The 24,343-nt window shown below is 38.9% G+C and overlaps 1 protein-coding gene across 1 annotated transcript; it reads right to left on the reverse strand.

Moving 5' to 3' along the window:
- Positions 1-14,424: 14,424 nt before the first annotated feature.
- On the reverse strand, positions 14,425-19,998 carry LOC124111017 (heavy metal-binding protein HIP-like). The gene is made up of 3 exons (XM_046470552.2): positions 19,857-19,998; positions 15,118-15,276; positions 14,425-14,711 (listed from the first exon to the last, which is right to left on the reverse strand). Exons 1-3 carry the CDS (start codon positions 19,936-19,938, stop codon positions 14,461-14,463), a joined length of 492 nt encoding a protein of 163 aa, XP_046326508.2. The 5' UTR covers positions 19,939-19,998; the 3' UTR covers positions 14,425-14,460.
- Between the last annotated feature and the right edge of the window lie 4,345 nt (positions 19,999-24,343).

Consider the following 24,343-nt stretch of genomic DNA (forward strand, 5'->3'; position numbering starts at 1 on the left):
TGCTGCACTTTGAAATCTTGGTGAAAAGAGTTTGTTCTATATTGTACCTCAAAAGTTTTAAAGTGTGAAACCAAGGCTGGAGGTGCAGAAATATTGCTGGACATCAAGGTCAAAGATAAAATAGAGATAATTGTAGTATGCCAACTGTGTGGGTAGTGCTATGAGAAGTCTGTAGTTGTCCCTATCCGTGGTCTTGTGGCAGAGCGCCTGGAGAGCGGAAGGTCTGGGGTTCGATCCCCAGCCACATCATACCAGTGATGTGATGTTTTTTTAAGTTTATTACAGTCGTGCCCCCGCTTATACGGACTTCAGATTTTCAATCAAAACGAAATAATTACTATATAAATTAAATTTACCCGTATATACGGAAATTCAGTTTCCGGAACCGGACGGTCATTTTCATTCACAAAACACTGAAATGCACTCAAAAATGTCTCACTTATCCAGACAATACACTTCCACTGGTGGTAATCCTTCCGCTGGTGGTAATCCTTTGATTCGTGAGAAGTCAATTAACCGAGTGACACTGAGTTACGTTTGAGACGAGCTTGTTTATTGTACATGTAATCCCGTCTGTGGAGGTCAGAGGAGCCATCTGGATCCGCACTAAAAGCATGAAAATGGCCCAAAATTTACTCCAAAAATCTCTTAATAAAATACAACAATGGGCTGACAAATGGGGCTTCTCCCTTAACTCAGAAAAAACAACAGGAATAGTATTCAAACATAAAAACATGAAACCCGCCTCCACAATCCTCCAGCTAAACAATCAAACAATCAAATTTCAAAAACAAACCAAATTCTTAGGACTTATTTTCGATGAACATCTCACCTGGGATGCTCACATCCAAAACCTAACAACTAAATGCGGTAAAGACCTAAACACCCTAAGATGCCTAACTGGCTCTAACTGGGGAGCATCCAAAGATACCCTCCTCTCTCTCTACATATCACTAATTAGATCAAAACTAGACTACGGCTGCCATATACAACACCCTAAACAACTCTCTATCTAAAAAACTTGACTCAATACAATATTAGGCTCTCAAACTAATTACACGCACCCAACATGGCACCTCTTACACCTCACTTCAGGCCTTAACAGGAGAAATGCCACTAAGTCTACGCAGGGAACAGCTAAGCTTAAATTTCTGGGCTGCGTCCCAATCAAACCCTCTCATCCAAAACTTAATAAACCAAAACATCAGCCCCGAAAACCAAGCTCTAGCTCGTAAACACCCCTTACTTACCCCAATATCCCAAAGAATAACAAACTACCTAAATGAACACCAAATTAAAAATCTTAAACAAAACTGCAAACAATCAAATATATTCGCCCCTAACCTTAAAATACCCAAAATAGACACAACACTAGCTAGCCAAATAAATAAACACACCGACCCAAACATAGCTAAAACTACCACACTAGCATACATACACGAAAATTTGCCAAATTGGTGTCACATTTACACGGACGGATCCTCAGATCCGACCTCCAAACACACAGGTTTCAGAGTCCATACCACACAACCAACTAAAACCACACAATCCTTCCGACTCCCAAACAACCAATCAATATTCACGGCAGAACTAATGGGCATGGCCTCAGCCCTCCATAATCAAGAATCCAAAAAACACAAAAAAATCCTAATACTTACCGACTCCCTAAGTGGACTGCAAGCCCTCCAAAACAAAAATACCAAAAACCGACCTAAATTAATAAATCAAATACTTAAAAGCTCCAACGACCTAACTAAGGCAGGCAAACAAATAACCTTCTTGTGGATACCCGCCCACGTAGGAATATACAGTAATGAAAACGCCGATAAAGCAGCTAAACTATCCCTCAAAATCCCAGAAATAAGCTTAAACTTACCCATCTCAAAATCAGAAATTTAAAGTGTAAACAAGCAAAAAATCACAAAAAATGGCATAACCTATATCTAAACTCAAATAGCCAAATCAAAAAAGTGCTCAGCAAACCACTAACCAAACCAAAAATTCTACCTCCATCAAAACAAATCGACAGAGTAATCACTAAACTCCACACAGGACACACCAACCTAAATAACCACCTAAAAAAATATAAAAAAACACTACAGGTAACTGCCCACACTGCAAACAACTAGAAACCCCAGAACATGCACTCATCCACTGCACACACTACCTAACACATCGAACCGCATTACAAACCACCCTCAATCTAAACAAGGCTCTCACTCTAGAAGCAATACTAAACCCACAAAATAAACTAGAAAACTTCAAGGCCTTAGGCGTATTCTTAATCAAAATGGAACTAATAAAATGCATCTAAAAACACAATAACCTACCAAATCAAAGTCACATAAACAAACAAACATACACCATACCCAGCTCCCTTAGTTCTCCTCCCCAACCCCATCGGCATCTATTCCAAATCTAAAAATTCCCAAATTCTATATAAGCAACCCCTAAAGCCCCCTCTTGGGTTGCATAGACCACTTTCGCCCCTTTTGGAAACACATTAAATGGCTTGGCCGGGCCCGCGTGCGAAATACGCATCAGTCGGAAAGCGCACGTTAAATCTCCAAAGTAAGTGAGTGAGTGAGTGAGTATGGTTTTACGCCGCTTTTAGCAATATTCCAGCAATATCACGGCGGGGGACACCAGAAATGGGCTTCACACATTGTACCCATGTCGGGATTCGAACCCGGGTCTTCGGCGTGACGAGCGAACGCTTTAACCACTAGGCTACCCGACCGCTCCCTCCAAAGTAAGTAAGGTCATAGGTGAAAGTTGACCTTGATTACGTATTACGAGAACACTTGCGATCTGGACAATTTAGTTCGTTTCAAGGCGTCAATAGCGGTATTCTGACCGTGGTTGCTGTTAATAACGGTGAGTTGTGCGATCTTCCGATCGCTTCACACATGATTTCGCCGAAATTAATAAAAACAATATTATAAGGAATTTTGTCATGAGTTGCATAATTGAAGGGAAGTAACTCTTCCAGTAAGAAGCTGCTTTCAGTTATAAGGAAATTCGGTTATACGGACGAATTGTGAAATGATGCAAGTGTCCGTATAAACAAGGCACGACTGTATTCAGATTTGTAAAAATAATATGTGTTTAAATTCATCAACTTTTTTGGCCAAAGTTTCTGTTAATATACAATATTATATTTCATCAAAAAGTCACAAAAGTCAAAATTAGGTAACTTATTATATAAACAGTTCACATTGACAAAACGCAAGGATGTTTGTTTTATATACTAATGTGTATTGTGAAAATCATGTGGGTTAAATATATATAAAAAAATACTTGTATTATATAAATATACACATTATGCAAGTATTCACACACCCTATATACAAGACAAAATAAACAGTCTGTAGTTGTCCCTTTGCAAGACTAATGGCCGTGTGCCGTTTAATTGATATTAAAAATACACAAGGCCAATCTTTTACATAAAAATGTTTAGAGTCACCTGACAGAGGCTTAAATATGTAAAAATATAGTATTTTACCAGTTTACTGGGGGTAGCCACGATGATTTTACCACACGCTATATAGCCTGCAACCTCGGGGTATCGCGGTACTTGTCATGTACGCAAAACGGAACAAAATACACTCACTAACCTTTATGTTTATTCGTGTTCTCTGTATCAGATATCATTCATGTTATCAAACAATGCATATTTTACTGATAAAAGTTCATTATTTACATTAGTAGCTCCGAGTAAAAGCCAGGCCTCGCGCTCTGTTTGACAAGGGTGAGAACACCATCGTATCGCGGTACAGAGAAAAGTTGTGTATGGAGGTCCGAATTGGACAAAAAGAGGATATAATTCTACCAACCACTTGGTATGATCATAATGGGGAATAAGGAAAGTAATCGGCTGGCCCAAAAAACTGTAAATTAGGGGGGGGGGGGGGGGGGATAACGATAGAAAGAAATATAGTAAAGGGGATAGAATGGGATAAGAGAGCCTAGTGGAAGTGTTGTGGAGCTGTATAGAAACCTAGGCTAATGGAATAGAGTTATAACTAGTATATTATCAGTTAGGCTGATATATTAATGTGATATTATATCTAATAAAAAGAAAACAACAGAGGGGTGGTAAGAAACATAGTCTAGTAAACATTGGGCTTATTTGGTGGGGGTGGGGGAGGCGCGTGTGAGGGGTAAGTGGTCGCCATGTGCTTGTGAGCTGGGGTTGGGTGAGCGGCTGGTTAAACGGGCATGGTTTTTAGTGGCTGGATATGAGCGAATTTTTCGCGCGGACGTCGGAGAAGACAATCCGCGCTAGGAATTTGAAAAAGTGTGGATTTTGTAGATAGAAGTTAAGCTGTGGTTTGTTGGGATTGTTCTAAAGTTTGTTTATAAGGTTTGTAGTTTTAAGGAATTTAGCTATATGGGTGAATTTTGAGGGGTGATTTGATGGGTTTAGTAGTAAGATGATGTTGTTTTTGAACTGGGGGGGGGGGGGGGGGGGGGGGGAGTTGTATAGTTGTGTTTGTTTTTGGTTATATTGTGGGCAGTGGTTGAATATATGTTCTAGGTTTTCTGGAGTGTTACAGTGGGTGCAGTTTGGGTGTGGGTGTCTGTTTTGTTTGTATAGTGTTTCGTTTAGGTTTAGTTGGCCGCTTAACATTCTGTTTATAATTTTATCTGTTAAAATGGACTTTGTGAAGTTGTGGCATTTGGTGACTGGTTTACTGAAAAGGGATTTTGTCCATGTGGATTTACAATTTTGAATATTAATTTTGAAATTTTGAGATAGGATGTTTTTTTCTGATTAGTGATTTGGTTTCGGCTTTACTGCATGATAGTGTGTGGTGGCTAATTTGGCTGCTATGTCTGCTAGTGGGTTTCCTTGTATGCCAGTGTGTGCAGGTGCCCATAGTAGTGTTGTGGTTTTGTTTGTTTCTGTGATGTTAGTGTGAATATCTATAATATTGTTAATGATGTCCTGGGGCGATTTGGATTTTTTGTTATGGATCTGGGTTAATAAGCCTAATGAGTCTGTAATTATTAGGAAGTTTGTATCGTTTGATAGTTATATGTAGTGATAGGCACATTGGATGGCGAGTAGTTCAGCTGTATTGGTATGTATGTAGTTGTATAGTGAAAGTTAGTGGTGATTGATGAGGGTTGTGTAATCTGTATGCCTAGTCCTGTTATATTGTTGATTGTTTGGGATGCATCGGTATAGATGTGGGTGTGATTTGGCCAATTTTGATGAATGTAGTTATTTGTTATTGATGTTTTGTCTGAATTCTTGGTACCTGGGTGGAGTGTAAATGTTTTATGTAAGGTGAAGTCTGTTTCGGGGGTTGGTTTGTCATTAATGTATATGTTTGATGTGGGTGTGTGTTTGATGCTTTCGAGTTTGTGGGTTTTGATGAGTTTGTGTAGATGTGTTAGATATGGGGCTAGATTTTGATTGTTTTAAAAAAAATTCAGGGTGGCGGGTCTAAGGTTTTTGTATTTGTCTGTAATCTGTTTGAATATTGGGTTGTGTTGGGCCCCAGTCCAGTAATTTAGAATGGTTTGGTTGCGTCTTAACTGTATGGAGGTGGTGCCGGATATAAGCTGTAGTGTGTTTAATGAGGTACCGGTTCTGGTACCCAGGGCTGTTTTAAGGGCTTTATACTGAATGGAGTTAAGTTTTTTGTCTAGTTTTTCTGTGATGGAGTGGAGGACCGGAGCGGCATGGTCTAATTTAGGTTGGATAAGTGATTTATATATGTTAAGTAGTGTTTGTTTGTCAGCGCCCCAATCAGAGCCGGTGATGGCTCTCATTAGATTGAGATCTTTTTGACATGATGTGACCAAATTATGAATATGGGGGGCCCATGTTAGTTGTTGGTCAAAGGTGATTCCCAGAAATTTTGCTTCCTTTTTGAATATGATATTTTGGTTGTTTAAGGTGAGTTTGGGTTGATAATTTGGCATGTGTCTGTTTTTGAAAAGTAGGCCGATGGTTTTTGGGGTATTAATTTTGAATCCCCACTGGGCTGCCCAGTATTCTAGGTCACTCAGTAGGGGTTGGATTCTTTTTTTGGATTTCTTTTAGTGAGGTTGACGACGTCCAAAAAGAAATGTCATCGGCAAATTTGGCAGTAGTTATATTTTTAATTCTGGGCGGAAAAATGTTGCAATCATGAAGTTAAAAAGGGTTGGTGATATGATACTTCCCTGTGGGGTGCCATTTTCTATATAGTGTGGGTCTGATCGGGTATTGTTTGTTTTTGCTGTGATATTTCTGTCGGGTAAGAAGGAGTGAATGAAATTTAGAATTCTACCATCTATAGCTTGTTCTTTAAGTTTTTGGATCAGGCCGTTATGCCAAACCATATCGAATGCTTCACTGAAATCTATGAAAATGGCCAAAGTGTATTGTTTTTGGGCGAGTGCTGTTTTGACGTCGTGTTCCAAATGTAAAACGTGGTCTAAAATTTGGCGGTTAGACATAATAAAGCACTCTGGTCCTCGTTAAGGAGGTTTTGTGAGGAAATTTGGAATTTTAGTCTATTATTGATGATGGATTCCATAATTTTACAGAAATGGGAAGTTAAGGAGATGGGGAGATAGGAGTCCGGTTCTCATATGGGATCCATGTGAATTGTCTGACAGTGTTTCTATTCGTGATATGTACTCTAAACTTTAATCATGTGTAAGGACTGCAAATGGTCTTACTGAGTATTTCAACTATTGTGTCGGAATGCGTCAAGCATACATGATCAGCCCAACATTATTCATATTATTTATAAATAAAATTGTCACCGAATTGAATCAAGAAAATTGCAGAGGAATTAACATTTGAGAAGAAAGCCTAATATGTGTGTTTGACGTCGCAAATTCAGCTGACAGTGCAGGGAGATTAGAGGAGTGGATTAACTGTATCAGTGATTTTTTGTATGAGATTGGGTATGGCTTTAAAAGTCGAGAAATCAAAACATATAGTTTTCAGAAAATGAAGACCGCTACGGCACTACGAAAAATGGCATTACAGACGAAATCAATTAGAAAAAGTCTCTTCTAACAAGTACCTGGGTTTATTCTTCGCGCCAAAACTAATCTGGACAAACGTAGCACACTTAGTGCAATTCTTCTGATATATAAAATCCATCATCTTTATGGAGGTTTACCTGTACATAGAGCAACGAAAATGTTTGATACCAATTTTAACTTGACAGTAACATTAATCGAATATCACAGATTAATGTTTAAAACTAGAATACAACCATAAAAATACATCACCAAATGAAACAGTACAATATAAAACAAGGGCTATAGATCGCCAGCAGCTGAAGGTAGATCACCATGCTTAGGGTCCATGGGGACTTACAGTACTTTTGCTACCTGCATGGACCCCAGCCGAATTTACAACATCCCGTCAGCTGTTGGCGATTATTGACAAATTTAGCCAAATTAAAAGAACATATATTCTACGATTAAAACTGTAGTTGGAATAACATACTTTGAATGATGTGGACTTACGATGCCCTCTCAGGGGGACAATAATTTTACACTACTTTAACCACCTTTGATGATACAGCCACGATCAATCACCAATGTTGATTTATTCCACTGATAATAAAAAGCCATTTATTTTATACAAAGCAAATTAACAAAATTTATTAAACAATTAAACTCTATTTCTTTTAAAAAGTCAATAATTAAATGAGAACTAATAGTGTTAAAAAGATCCTTCATAGATTTTACCTTGAAATATTTATCCCTTGTGATGGGAAAATCAACACAGTCAAGCATGATATGCTTGACCGTGATTTTTTCATCACAAGGGATGCAGAACGGAGGATCTCACCTTTCAATAAATATTCATTGGTGTAACGCGAATGGCCAATACATCGTCGTAAAATGACCTCTTCAAATCTGGACTGACAACGCAAGTAGGTGTAACCGATATTTGGTTTAATGTCATGTAATTTATTGATACCTACTTGGATGTCTCACTTCTTTTGCATCAGATCTCGTATATATGATCCAATCACAGGCCTGTAATAAGTGTATGGGACAAAAAGTGGTGTCACAGATTTGTTGAGTGCTGCTTTAGCAGCAGCATTGGCCATTGTGTTACCTATGATGCCAACATGGCTTGGTAACCAGGAAAAAACGTTACAGTTACAAGTTCATTATATAATTCAAGAATTTCGATTAAAAGTGGATGTTTGGTAGATTGATTTGTAATTGACTGACGACAGGAAATAGAGTCGGAAAATATGATAAATTGTTTATGCTTTGATTGTTTACGAATGTATTCTAGTAATGTTAATATGGCCTTTGACTCAGCTGTAAAAATGGAACAGTTATCTGGTATTCTAGATGGTATAGTCCTGGATCCAATGATGGTGGCACTAGCAACTGCGTCACCATCCTTGGATCCATCTGTAAATATAGATTTGTAAGTATCATATTTGTTTCGCAATTGATTATATACTTGTTGGAAAAAATGAGTTGATTTGTTTCGGATTTTTGTAAATTTAGTTAAGGTTAGATCTACCTCTGGTTTTACAAACTGCCATGGCGGGGAAGTCAAAAGTTGGGTAGGGCTATATTTTCAAGATTTATTTTAGCAGCCGAAATAGACGATTGTATTCTTAGGCCAAAGGTGGAATAAGTGAGGATTTTTTTGTATAGGGGTCTTGGTAGAGAGGGTTAAAAACACAGTCATAGGCTAGATTGGATTTCAAAGAACGTAATTTAAAAATATATTGCAAATATAATTTAACGCGATGTTGTTTAAGTGAAGGCTCATCAGCCTCCACGTACAGACTATGAATTGGATAAGTTCTAAAGGCTCCAAGGCAAAGCCACAGGCCCTGATGATAAATAGAATCCAGTTTTCTTCATATTGCTTTGACATGCTCCACCATAGACAATGGAGCCGTAATCAAGTTTAGAGCGGATGAGGAGGGATCGGAGGAGGGTTTTCTGATCCCCTCCCCACTTTCCGTTTGAAACTACTTTTAATAAATCAAGAGCCTTCAGGCATTTAGTTTTTAAATGATTGTGTGACAAAAAGGTCAAGTGATGGTTTAAAATAATACCAAGAAACCTGGCCTCTTTGACAACTTTGACAGGAGCACAATCCAAAACTAAATCAGGGTCCTTATATGGCTTATATTTCCTACAAAAATGAATGCAGTTTGTCTTGGCTTTTGAAAACTTAAAACCATTTTCAATTGACCATTTATGAATTTTATTCAAATACAGTTGCAGTTGCCTTTCAATTGTATGCATGTTTTTACCACGACAAGAAATATTAAAAACAGCTACAAACAATGATCCATCAAGTGAATCGTTTAAAACCTTTGACAAACTGTTAATCTTGATGCTGAACAATGTGTCAGACAAGATACTGCCTTGTGGAACACCCTGATCCTGATTATAATGGTCAGGCAGGGTTGAACCCAAACGAATCTGAAATTGTCTATCTTTTAAGATATAAACAGACGCAAACGGCCCCTGAAACCAAAATCATGAAGATCTTCTAAAATGCCATACTTCCATGTGGTATCATATGCCTTTTCGAGATCGAAAAAGATAGATCATAGGAAGTATGATCGGGAATATCCATAATATCCGATCCCACTGTCCACGTCCATTTTCACGTACGATATCTCCAACAGCTCGAGCCGTAAATGATAAAACCGCGATGACAGTACGGCGATCAAAATCACGTGACCAGCCGGATAACCAATGAACGTCCTACGCCGGACAATCCCGTTGCAGTTCCGGGTCAATGACCCGCATTCAAACACGGTAACTTTGATTTATATAACATCGGTTTGCGGAATTAAACAGTAATGACCTATTCCAGGGAATACCCAATAAAATTCAAATTTCCAAATACGCGGATGATGTAGCCCTCTCGATCCGCACCAGAAGCATATATATGGCCACAAAATTACTGCAGAATGCATTAAATAAAATTCAAATATGGGCTTTAAATGGGATTTCACATTAAATGCCAAAAAAACCTACAGTGATAGTATTCAAACACAGAAATATACGTGCAAATACCCCAAACTACAACTAAACAAAAAAACAATACAATTCCAAAAAGAAACTAAGTTTCTTGGACTAATTTTGGATGAACACCTCACCTGAGGAGCTCACATTAAAAACCTAACAAATAGATGCACTAAAGACCTAAACACACTACGCTGCCTGACAGGTTCCCTCTGGGGGTGAGGGTGGGGGTGGTTGTCGGGGCTCCAAGGAGACACTTCTATCACTTTACTTATCAATAATTAGATCAGAAATAGACTATGGATGCGAAATATACAACACCTCCAACTCCTCATTAAGCAATAAACTAAACTCAATTCAATACCAAGCACTAAAGATAATTACACGCACTCAGCATGGCACGCCGCGCATATCTCTACAGGCACTAACAGGCGAAATACCCCTGGACTTCTGAACATCTAACAATAAATTACTGGACCTCAACTCAACAAAACCAACAAATCCTTAAAACTAACATAAGCCCCAGACGTAGAGGGGAATTCCCCTACTTAAATAATATTTTATGTGATTTGGTATAACGCGTCTTGATACATTTCCTACACCCTAATGCAGGAATGTGATGACATTACTTCAAAATTATTGCGAAAACGTATACATTTTAAAAAAACAATCGGTTAGAAGCGGTCCCTAGTTAAGTGACTCACAACAACCAGCGTCACGCTGTAGGTCGTACCCGCTTAACATGTACCTAACATGTAACACGTGCACTTTAACAACAACTCTCCATTACTTGGGATAAACTATTATCATAAGGTGATACAATCAGGTGAGTAGTGGACAGATTATTACAATGATTACATGAAGACTTGTTGACTAATAATATAAGTGTGACAAAGTGTTTTGTTTATTATTGCTGAATATATTGGGAGAATGTTGAATTATAAGAAATATAGGTTTGAAGGTGTTGATGTGCTCTTTACTTTCCTCTGGCTGTAATCGTATCGTCCGTAGCCGTGGATATATATTTGCTTTTCACGCTGAATTCTGCCTTTTCCGGTCTGCTAGTTAATGTTGAAAAGTCAGACGAAGAGGATCTCTTTATTACACAGAGTCGGACCTCTGTCCCCCAAAATGACAGTATCAGTGAGAATCTGGGATTCGAATCCACGATCACATCCTGTCAGGATCAAGGCTCTGCACAACGAATTTGGCGCATTTGAAGTAATCACCGAATCTTCAGAGAATTTACATAACCAGTGGAACAGCGTGGTCATGTGTTTGTTTTCCATAGTCTGGCTGTATAGTTGTAGTTGTTCCTGCTGACAAGGCCTCAGTATAATAACCTTTGTTAGCATCACGGCAAAAATCGTTTGATCAAAGAACCTGGAATAAGTGACAAGTATGTTAACTGAGGAAGAAATCTGCCAAACTACGCATCAGTACCATCAACTTTTGGATTGACTCTAAAATCTGAAGCCAAGTCAGTTTCCCATTTGTAATGGATTCCAAACTAAAGTACTGTCGGAAATGCTAGAAAACTGCTTTTTGCCTGTTAAAAAAGGATTTTTTTTTTCGCAGACTGTTGTTATTGAAATATCAAGACAAATTCGAACGAAAGCAGGAAGTACACATTTATTAAGTCCAATGATGGCAGTCTGAAACGAACTATAGAAATATGTGCACGTGACTCCGTTATAATGATAATAATGTTGTCTTCATAAAACATCTAATCCACGCACAAAAATCATTTTGAGAAAATTTTAGATGTGCATCTTCTAAAATGACAAAATGACGCTTCGTTTGTTTTGTTAATAATGCTCCTATGCTGCACACGATAAGGAGTCTGTACTTGGAAATGTATACAAGTTCTTTACACTTTTGAGAGATAGAGGGAAACCATTAATTAATTTAGATAGGGTGAATTACCGAAATGCCCAAGCTATGGGGTTTTCAATTCATACCATCAAGTCTACGATATTGTCAACGCGCATGTTGACGGAGAATTGGCTCTTGGGGGGAATAAAGGATAAAATCGGCATCACTGTCCCGGAAGATTTTATGCACAACATATAAACAATAAACAGCAAATACACAGTGAGAGGTATACCTGCTCTGACAAACATAAACCCAGCGATGAGGGACCTTCCAGCTCAGGTATACATGAGGTGAGCGGAGCTCCAACTCAACCTCAGGTCGTTTCCTACGAGCGGCACATCCTGCTCGAGGTCGTCCCTACACCAGCACTCGGAATACAAAGATGACTAACAGTACTTACTTACTTAAATTAGGAATTTAACGTGCGCTTTCCGACATATGCGTATTTCGCGCACGGGCCCGCCAGGCCATTTAGTGTTTGGTCGAAAAGGGTATGTCTGAAAAGGTGAGGCAACCTAGGTGGGGCTTTTTAGGATTGCTTCCTTAATTTGGAGAACAAATTTGGAATTTTGAAATATGCCATGCAAAAGGTGGAGAGGGGGGGGGGGGGGGGGGGGGTTACTAAAAGGAGTTTTATAGGTTACTAACGTTTACTAGTGATAAAGCATATATAGTAATGAACAACAATGGACAGACAATGACGTTGCTCTGGACATGGGGCATATGGGCGTGATGAGCGACACGGCTCAGGGGATGATCAATTAAGGCAATACATGTCATCCTATAAATAACAGTAATTAACGGGAAGTGATATGGTAGCCCAGGTTGGCTGACAGTCAATATACAATGATTAACAACGGGGATTAGCGTCTTATAAATAATGGCAATTAAGTTATGGAGACAAATCAAATGTTCTTCAGACAATGGTTGTCCCAAATCAGTCGCTATGACAGTATGATAAGAAAACAAAACAGGTATATGGGTGGTCTCAAAAACAAAACTTGGACGTAAAATGATATTAGACAGCTTTGATACAGGGTTCTCAGGCGTATAGTGTACGAGCTTTATGAGCAGAAGGTAACCCCTGACTTGTAGTACAATTTGGGAGTAATTAAAGATACAATTAATGTTTCCCGGACTGCACTAACTAATGCTGTCCGAAAGATGGGATTTCGATACACTGCGCGTGGCGATGACCGATCCATCCTGTCTATGAGGTCACATTATCTCCGAACCATTCATAACTATCACAGTCAGGGCGTCCAGATAATATACATTGATTAATCATTCCACTGACTACATATGGCTATCGGCAGATGGACAAAAAACACCCATGGTACCAGCAGCTAAAGGTAATCGTGTCATTGTTTTGCACGCTGCAACCCATGATATTGGGCTTATTGATGGATGTGTGCTAGTTTTCGAGGCGAAAAAGAAATTTCGTAAGGAAATTATAGGCTGGTTGGAACTTCAGCTATTGCCCATTTTAAACAACGTCAGTGTCATTGTCATGGATAACGCCAGTTTATATAACGTCCGACCGCCTCCGTGGTCTTGTGGTAGAGCGTCCGCCCGGAGAGCGGAAGGTCCAGGGTTCGATCCCGGGCCGCGTCATACAAAAAGACGTTAAAAGATTGTACTTGTTGTTACCCTGTCTGGCGCTCGGCATTAAGGGGCTAAAACAAGGACTGGTCGGCTCGGAGTCAGTATACTGTGTCTGAGTGGGGTATTCATGTTAAACTGCGGCATGGTATCTCAGTGAGCTAGCACTATAAATCGGCATCAGTCCGGACTAGTACAAGCAGCCACACACACACATACACGTGCATGCACGTCGCTATATAAGTGCAATAATCTTGGACGCGACGTTAAACCCAATTTCACCTCACCTCACCTTATATAACGTCCGGGAATCAGATACTGTCGCCCAAACCATGAGTAGTCTCTTATAAATTTTACCGATTCTTATATGTTATTCAAACGACATCAGTCACTTGACAGAGACTTCAAATGAGTAATATACATTTCATCCATAAAGACACCTCTGACATTTTTCTTTTTTTACCACGTGGAAGTATTCTTATGTACAGATGGCATGTTTCGTTCCATTCAATGTAAACTGTAATGGAAAACACTTCACACTCATTGTTCAGCCTCTTCATTAACAATAAGTCCTTACCATGCTACACACTCTAACTTTGTTTCATTTGGCAACATGGTGTATACACATACAATTAAAGAACAGATGGTTGTTTGCGTATATATGAATGTCAAGACTATGCTCGATCAATAATTTGATCTGATTTAATTGTAGTGTGCTAATTTAGTTTAGTTACGTGTATATTTTGATCGAGTCCAGTGATCTAAGATAGAAGTAGTCATTTTCAAACATACAACCGGGGATTTACTATAGTATGTCTTTAGATGACTGATTTCGGGCAGTATACCAGACATAACGGTAGATCAATACAGGTAATGTACTATTTATAATGTTGTAGCCATTTGCAACATGTCACATGTGTACATGATTGATACAGTACACAGTTCGAAGGAGACAAAAACAGAAGATAATTTATGGTACTTTATTTGTAGACGGATGCCGAATCAGTCTATTCTAAGCAGGTATCCAGAAAACTGCGACCACAGTCCTTGTCTTAATGGGGCGTTACGGTTGTCGAAGATCTTCTTGACGAAAACGTGGTCACCTCTGTTGACATGAAAGATAGCGCTCATGGCGGTGCTTGACCAGTGGTTGGGAATGGTTACAAATGCTTTCGGAGAACCCTGTGCAACCAGAGCGAAATCGGAGTTTCCTACACGAGTTGTTTGTAAAATTGTCCTGAACTGATAGTAACCTGAAAATATAAAGAATATCATATTGTTCCCTGTATCTAAATTTCAATATACCCTGTTACAATTTGAACACGCATAATGGAGTTTTCTTACAGCAGTTTAAGCGACACAATGTATTGAGATGTGAGGAAAAGTTGGGTTGATTTGATGTTGTAGGGTCCAAAGCCAAAACAGTGTTCTCAGAAACGTCGTTACCACAACAACACAATCAGACGATAAATTGACACACTTAGCACGTGGCTATATGTCACGGTTGGACCGACAAATATACTTTTATAATGACATCAACATGGATATTTGATGAAATAAATGTACCCGACCACTTTGCCTCATCATATCAAAATATACACGATATCTCATGGGAAAATGATGAGCAACAATTCTGGGTATAAAAAATCCCATTCTTACCTGATTCAGGGGCAACGAATACCCCAGATGTAGGGTTATACCCATGACCAATGTTTGCCTCAACGTTGCTAAATGGGATTATTCTGTTAACCCCAAAGTGAAAAGCTGCCATATTGTTCGACCTCTTTGTCAGAGTTGCCTTAAAGTACACCAAAGGAGCTGAAACGATATCAGAATGTGCATTTGCGAGTGAGTTGTCAGTGAGTTAGTATGGTTTAACATGGCCATGGTCAATATCAGGTGGGAGACACCACGAATGCCATTTAGGCATTGTGCCATTGGAAACACGAACCAATGTTTTCAGCATGTGGAGCGAATGCTTTTAGTAAAATATTGCCCAAACGGCCCATATATAAAAATATAAAGCATTAATTAAACACATCAAATCAAGTCAAAATATTATAACGTGATGCTGAACTTATATATGCCCTGAATTATTACAGAGCTTGTGTGTGAGTGCGTTGGCGAGGATCATTGATTATTACACAATACAAAGATGTTCAGCAATACTTTTTTTCCATATTGAAATGGAAAGGTAAAGTTAACTTAGGAAAGGTAAAGTAAAATCATGGCTCAGAGCAGTTCCAGCCTTTGGTGTCTGCATTTCTCAACTTTTGAGGTACAAGCTCTTACTATGAGGATGTGTCTCTTGCTCAAAAGTTGTTGATCAAGGTTACAACACACACTACTGCCCAGATCATTCCCCTTAAACACGTGCTTAAACGCGTGGCGCAAACTGTGTGCACCGGGTTGGTCACTCGTGTGGAACCAGTCCGCCACGCGTGTGACACGGTGTCACACGCATTGCGGAGGGAACAAACTTTTGACCAAACGTGAATCATGTTAAGCTGAAATTGTAGCTGGAAACAAGGAGAGTCATTTTGGATTTCCTAACGAAAAATGTTAAAACATGTTAAGCAAGGTACTTGCTGATGTCTTCTTTTGATATGTGGTTTTGCAGGAAAATGTGAATACTGTTGTGATCAATCACAATGTACAAGGCCTTGACAAGGTTTTATGGTAGAAATATGGAACACATTTCAAAATTTGACGCATCAGTAACAAGAACAATGTCCGATACCTTTCCCTAATTTTACTGGTATGGTACCATATGTTCCCTGTTGGTTTTTTTCCAGTCGAACAGGTGACTTGTCTTTGCAGTCGACGGGTGACACCAGTGGGGCAGGATTATAGCTCACCTTTTCGCGAACACCCGATATCCTCAATATTTAATTGTGATTCATAAACTCATGCTTCATATTCATATTTCATCTTCATTTAATTTGGTACTCATGAGACCACAGGCCTACAATACATTACAAACATTATGATGTAACAAGTTTACTAAAGTATAATAATTTGTAACATTGTATACTAAATAAACACAGACAGATTCTGAAGTGTATCATGGTTTGTACTGCTCAGCGAAGATGAAAATGTATTTGTTTGGATGAACACAAGACTAGTTACTTTGTTTGATGTATCGATTGCCTAACATTGTTAAAGCTAGACATACAAGGAGGAAGTGGTACTCATCTTCAACTGCATCTGAATTAACAGTTGCCAAATTCTCAGTTCTCTTTGAATATTTATAGTATATCTTCCTTTTTCAGTTAATAAGTCATCGAAAATGTGCTAAGCTTTTGCTAAATTCCTTTATATTCACTTCAGTTTTGTCCATATTTACCTGGGGGCAGGGATGGTCTAGTCGTCTAAGGCGTCGCGATTCGCTGTGCAGAGTTGCGTCCCTTGGGCACGCCAGAAACCTATGATTGTGTGTTCGAATCCCGGTTCGCCCCGATTATGTTTCAAGGTTTGTCAGCACTATACCAATGCTCGTGGGTTTCACCGAAGTGGTAACGGCTTAGACCTGCACCACTTCGGGCTTTCCTCCCACATTAAGCTTACACGTCGTGATATAACTGGAATACTGTTAAAAGCGGCGTTAAACCCAACTCACTCACACTCACCCATATTTAACTGTTCACAATAATTTTATTGTTTCTCAATTTGTTTCTGTAGTCAAATACTACTTGAAATTAACACAATATCATCTGCAAATCATAAAAGAAAGAAATGAACTATATACGGGTGTAATGGTACACCATTTGTGCAATTATTTTCAATTTGAGTTGCTAATTCATTTATAAGGAAATATAACAAAATGGGACTAAGTATACAGCCCCGTCTTACTCCGAGTTGTATGTCAAAGTATATATAGATATAGTATCTATATATAGATGTAACTTAATATATTACCATGTTATAGCTCATCCGCTAGTGTTTAAAAAGTCCATAACTTATTTCTTTGTACAGAGTCAAACGCTTTTGCAAAGTCTACAAAAATGCATAGACGTTTGAAAAATGCAGGTATGAATTCCGGGAGAATTATTATGTGTAAGGTTCTGAATGCTGTCTAAGATTTCCTCCCTGGTAATTGGTGAATCCAGAATCTTGTCCGAGAGTTCCCGAACTGGGTTGACATATATTGAGTTATCATATATATTTTTTGTAGAATTTAAATCGCTAATGGTATCGTCAAATGAGAATAAGTTCTTATAATGGTTGGACCACACGTTATTTTGAATATTATTTCGTGCCACATATATTGTGTTTAAGCGTTTAAGCTCATACCCGAACGTTTTGTAGTCATTAGTGCTAGTGCTAGTGCAGTCAATGCGTTTTGGATTACAAGTAACATTATATTTGTTTCTAATGATTTTGCATTGTTCTAATGAATCTTTAGCTTGACAGTTTAGAAATTTATTTAAAGACCCGCATCATTCCTATTTTAACCTTTCACATTCATCGTCAAACCAATTTGTTACATCTTTTCTCATTTTGCCAAATTTTCATTTCATATCGGATGCAGGCAGACAAACAGCCTCTGCAATATATTCAATACTTGTGCCAATACATGTAAATGCATAGTCTATTGATTTATCAAGGAGTTCTGTAACACTGTGAAACAAAATATTTTGTCTAAACTGTTCTTGTTTATGGTGTAGTCGTAATCGGACTCTGCTATAAGTACAGCTTTCTTTTGAGTATGGAAAGGTTGCTGTCACTTTTATTTATCTGATAATACTGATAATAATTGTAAGTGGCTCAGTCATCTAAGCCTCGATTTACTGTGCAGAGCTGCGTGTTCCCTTCTTTTCATTTTCCCTATTGTCCAACATGGTTTCAAGCTCTTTTAAGTAATCGTTTATATGCACATCAGCCAACAAGGCTCATCAGTTCACCGTCTTTGCCAAGTCCTTGATTGTCAAACCTTGGATAGACTTTTGTGACTTTTCAGGTTCACCTATGTCCAATTTGAACGACTTTACAGTTTGAATAAGGACATTTCATTGTCCTATGGATAACTTGAGTTCAAGCACGTCAGTTTCTGACAATGCCCCAAGTAGCTTTTTGTGTGACAATTCCCTTATTTTCCAGAATTTTCACTGTTGCTGGCGACAAGGCTGATATGAACAATATCAAGAATGTTTCTCAGCCATTAGAAAACCTATTTACAATAAAACTAATTCAAGCTCATTCAGTGGCCTTCCCAACTGCAAACATGGTGGTTATGAACATGATGCCACCTACGACACATATATAAATGACTGTGCCCCTTGGAGCATACCCAAAATAGAAATGCTAGTCCAGTAAGATCTACCCTCATTGTAGGCTACACTAAAACGCCTCCGGAGTAATTACCTTCCCTTGACCAGGTTTACAAACAAATAATGTGATTCCTCCCTAAAACCGTCTATTAGAGACATACAACTCGTTTTGACACTAGAACGGATCAGTGAACGACCCCACAGAAGCAGCGGGGGCATGTACCCGTTAAGTTGTCAAGCAGAAGAAAGAGTTCTGTAGAGGTCATTGCTATTACTTCTATGTTCGAAAATATTAGTGCTCTGTCAGACCTAGTCTGACGCTCAAATATAGAAAATATGGAAATTTGGATGCGTTTCACTGGATAGTTTCAAAGGTAAGCTCATGGAAGAAACGTACCCTTAAAGAACTTAAAATGAACTTGGAATAAACGCGAAAAAACGCTTTCCATTTTCATAAGAAATATTTGCTTAAAAGCAGCTTCGATTCCGACTTTAACATGAGCATGTGCCTATGAGTCACTATCAAATAGCGATGATACCATGTGTTCGCGAAAAGATAGGCATATCCTGCCCCACCGGTGCTTCCCATCACAAACACTTGCAAAGACACTGGCAAAGACAAGTTTCCCAAAGCACTTCCTGGGAGATGTCCATTCGCTGTCTGGGCTGCGTGTAGAGGGGGCAGGGGCCCTGAGCTTATGATGAGCCTGGTGAGATGGTGACACGATGGCACACAATCAACCAATATCCGCAGTGCTTGACATCCCACCTACACCACTATATGATATTAAAAGAGGAGAAACTAATTTGTCAAGGTCTGCCTGAACTACATCGTTTGTATTTTATGGAATATAACTTTGCTGGAGAACCAACGAATGAATATGCGGTATTGGCCGATAGCGCTCGAGAAATCACCATATCGAAGTAAAATATTCGAAATGGCCTGAAGGAATCTCGAATAGTGATTTAAAAGTACTAGAGACACGCAAGCAGATATTCGGTGAACACTTTGTAATCAACCTTGGACCCACTAGTTAAAAGGGACAATCATTAACTACAGATTTAATTTCAAAATGGTAAGAGAACATTAGAATATAGATAATTCAATATATTTTAAAAAAGACTTACTTTGACAAAAGACCACCGCAATCAAAAACATGAATACACACAACGCCATCATCCTCCCGCACATACAGAGGGACGCCTGCATAAGAATGTGTATTTTGTAGTGCGCAGTAATAGATGAGAAACAAGACGTTTGTCAGGTCAAGGAATTAAACGGCTCTGCTCAAGTGTCACTGGTGTATCGCTTGCACAGATACGCACCGTGTAGGTTACAGGACATTTTAACTTTCTGATAAGAACATGTAAGACTGACTGATCTGGTATGTAATTCATACGAATGAAGAGATCTGTGAAGATCCGGTTAGGAATAGGTCTTCAGCAAATATGCTTGTCGTAAGAGGCGACTTATCGGATCGGGTGGTCAGGCTCGCACATTTGGTTGATGCATGTCATCGTATCCAAATTGCGTGGATCGATGCTCATGATATCATTCATGTGATTGTCCAGACTAGATAATTTACAGACTGTCGTTATAAAGCTCGAATATGGCTGAGTGTGGGGTTAAACAACAAACAAAGAAACAAACGAATGTAGAATCGTCTTTTGGGCACTTGAAGTCAATGAAGCCCCTTCTGGATGCCCAACGTTACAATGCTGGGATATTGATAAAAGCAGCTTGAAGCCTCAGTCCTCCACAGTGTAAACCCACTTTCATTTACGCTGCATGTACAGTTCCTTAAAGAAGTCGAATGATTTATCCAATTTCACGCGGTGGTTCGACATCTCAGGGATATCATATCATGTATATCTACTGAATAACCCTGGAAATATAATATTGATATGTCATTTCAAAGTTTGTTCACTACATTTCTTTTGATAGTTTTAATTCCGGTGCAAGTTATATTATACTCTTCAGAACAAAAACCGCAAAGCCTGATTTGTGTGAGGTAAGAAAATACATTTATACGAGGAACCGTACAAAGTATTGAGCCAAAATGTTGTGGAGAGAACACTTGGTGATTGTAGTCATCTCATTTATCGGTACATAGGAAAAGTCCAAGTAAAGATCGGCTACCAGCAATAACGCGTATGTCCCCCGTTGGAATTGATAGTGGCCTGACATTTCCTGCCCATGTAAGAGACGAGTATGCGAATCACATCCTGGGGAATGGTAGCCCACTCAGCCGGCAGTGCAAAAGCCAACTGCTGCAACGTCTGGGGTCGTGGTTTACGTCGGCATAACAGTCTATCCAATTCATCCCATAGGTGCTCTATCGGGATCAAATCTGTGGATCTGGAGGACTAGGTGTGAAGATCAACGTTGTTGTTGTGTAGACAGGCTCTTGTGATCCGTGCTGTATGCGGTCGAGCGTTGTCGAGTGATGAGAGATCATAATGCTACCCCAACCAAACCTGTCCACTTCCAATACGCTTTTTCCGGCGTAACGTTCTCCCCGACGTCTGTAGACCCGTGCTCTTCCATCCGTTCAACGGAGGAGAAATCTTGATTTGTCGCCATACCAGACATCTCTCCATCGCAGTTGGGGCCATATCCTGTGTTGACGACATCACTGCATACGTTGTTGACAATGTTGTCGAATGTATATGACACGTCTAACAGGACGTAAACCTGCTGCTCTTAAACGGTTTCGTAGGTCTGGTCGGAGATTCTGCGCAGTCTGGGTATTTTCGCGAAGGTGGCGCAGTCAGTTATAGCGATCTTAGGTGTGGTTGGTTACTCTTGGTCGATCACGTGTTGTCCCCTGCTGTTGAAACCGATCCCATAGCCTTGTGATGGTGCTGGGCGCTCATTGCAAACCCTGGATACAGCTGATCGGGATTCCCCTGCCTGCAAGCGGCCTGTGACGTTGTTTCTTTGTACTTCTGTTAATCTTGGCACGTTATTGAACTGACCCTTTTCGATTGACGCAGATGCCAGGCAATCAAAAACCCTGCACTTTAATACCATACATGGTGCTGCTGCACGTGCATTACGTGCAGCTCCAAAGCCCTTTTGCTAATGCACTGGGTGCGTTTTTCCGAATCGTGGTCCAACAAATTGTTTGCATGTCCTTGCTGTGATCATTTTGATCCGAGAATTTTTCCCGGACACCATAACACATTAAACCTCTTCATTTTTGCACCACTTGGTCCGCTAATTTTGCTTTTATGGCCAAAAATATCGGTATTGCGTTTCTTTTTCTGAAGAGTATATTTGTATACTTGTGTATCACGAGTGATCACAAGTGATGACAATGTTATGATACACTGGTAGGTCAAATATAGGTAGGTTATATATTTTCGTTGCCACGTTGAATTCAATCTGGGGACATTTGGTTTACATGTTGGATTGTAACTGATAATGCACGTTAAATTCACTCTCGGGGTCATGCACTGACCACTGTTCAATGTAGTAAGATGAAATGTCGTAGATATGATACTTAAGATGGGGCTTGGACATGGTAAGGTTTAGAGCAGCCACCTAAGATACACCTCGGATATTACTGACTGTGGCGTTATACAACAATCACCCACTTCCTCGGAACGCTAGGAAGGGTGGTGTGAGGAAGACTTGCTTATTTTGTCATGCCATTATTCAACTGTACGTCAATCATGTCAATCCCCGTTCAGACATTAAAGCCTCAGATGCATACCGTGAACAGGTAAAACAACATATTCAAAACCCACTTACTCAGTGAGTCGATGACTGGCCGTTGGAATCACAAAAGTCAACATCTATGTGTTATGACGAAAAATCAATCATGAACTATATTTTGTCCCACATATCGCTATAACTATTCTGCACACCAAATACATAAGTGTACACATTTTTAATTATCTGCTTTCTTTTTTATAACAGTGATATGAGCACATCATCCATTGAGCCAAATCTACTGTTCCAACACCATATGGTATACGTTATTCAATTACGAATACACAAAGCTTTCCCCTCACCAATCAGTTAACAAATCAGTTGTGTAAAGTAGAAAGAAATGCACCACGGTGTATTCCTTTCTTATCAGTTGTTTTTCATACCAAATGAAGGATAGTTTTTGATCAGGGTGAGTAATTCAATGGAATGTGAGTGAGTTAAAATATCGTGACTATCAAAAGTTAAATATAATACATATATTGAAACGTATGTAAAAACCTGTCAACGAGGGACAGTAAAACAACTAGACTTATCACAGCAATAAATTTAAAACTTGTATGTAATCATAAAATCAATAGCACTATACATATACATTACATTTTAAAAACGGGCTATAGATCGCCAGCAACTGAAGGTAGATCACCATACTAGGGACCAAGGTAATTCAATGGAGTTTTCACACAACATTGAATAGTAATTCAGTTATAAAAAAGGATTTGCAACTAGGATGAGAGCAATTGTGTTCTGATGACATTATTGTGGACATTACATGACGTCATAGAGATATATTCACAAAATCTTTATTCATTTGATAAAACTGCTTCGCTGTGACAAGTCAGTAAGATAAACAGGGCCCTGTGACTTTTATGAAAATGGAAAAAACTGGAGGAACGTGCATTAATGGCACAATTCGTTTATTCTAAATATATTCATATCTATTCATTTTCACCGCTGCTTTGCCTTTTGTAGGGCAGGGCCCTGTGACTTTTATGAAAATGGAAAAAACTGGAGGAACGTGCATTAATGGCACAATTCGTTTATTCTAAATATATTCATATCTATTCATTTTCACCGCTACTTTGCCTTTTGTACCTCCGGTAACCGAGGCTAGTTATCCACTGGCACTGACGTTTAATATTGATAATTTACTCAATCTTCATAGATGGCGGTTGGTGTTAAACCCTTTTTCTGCACTTTTACAAGATCATTTTCCAAAAAGAACCCTACGGGTATCTACGGGTATTGGTATCTTTGTCACAAGACAAGAAAACTATTTACATGTATAAAAATGAAACGTATGTTTTGATGAATATGTAATATATTCCTTTTTCTCATTCTGCATTAAAGACTTTTATGTCATAAAATATACATGTATGTCGATATAGGAGCAAATCAAATGTTAAATTTAGCATTACCTTTAGCCTAGAAACGGAAATGTGTATGTAATTTAAAACATAAACATGATATTCTAAGGGGTAATTTTATAAGACTGAATTACTCCGTATCAGACTCATATTGATATTGAGATGAAATTTTGAAAATGTGCGTTGTAACAGTGGTTTAAATGCTGATGCACTCGACAAAAATAGGAATCCACTATTAATGTTATTTTCCACCAACTATATGAACGATCGAATTACCTATTCTTCATTGGAGGTATTTTGTAGCGACAAAAGCCAAATGTACCAAATGGAGTTTTCTTTCGCTTTGTTGAACAATATGTTTCTGAAATAGCAAAATAAGTGAGAGTTATAATACTTAAATAGTTATACATATGCATATGCTTATCAAAGTGCATCATACAATTTGCCTCCCGTCAAGGCCGAAATAAAACTTTCAAAAAAGCTTATAGATAGACATGGAGAGGGCATTTCCAAATGTTACGCATCAGTAACAA

Source organism: Haliotis rufescens, unplaced genomic scaffold (genome assembly GCF_023055435.1).
Source record: "Haliotis rufescens isolate VD_foot unplaced genomic scaffold, xgHalRufe1.0.p SCAF_5, whole genome shotgun sequence".
NCBI classification, from domain to species: Eukaryota; Metazoa; Mollusca; class Gastropoda; order Lepetellida; family Haliotidae; genus Haliotis; species Haliotis rufescens.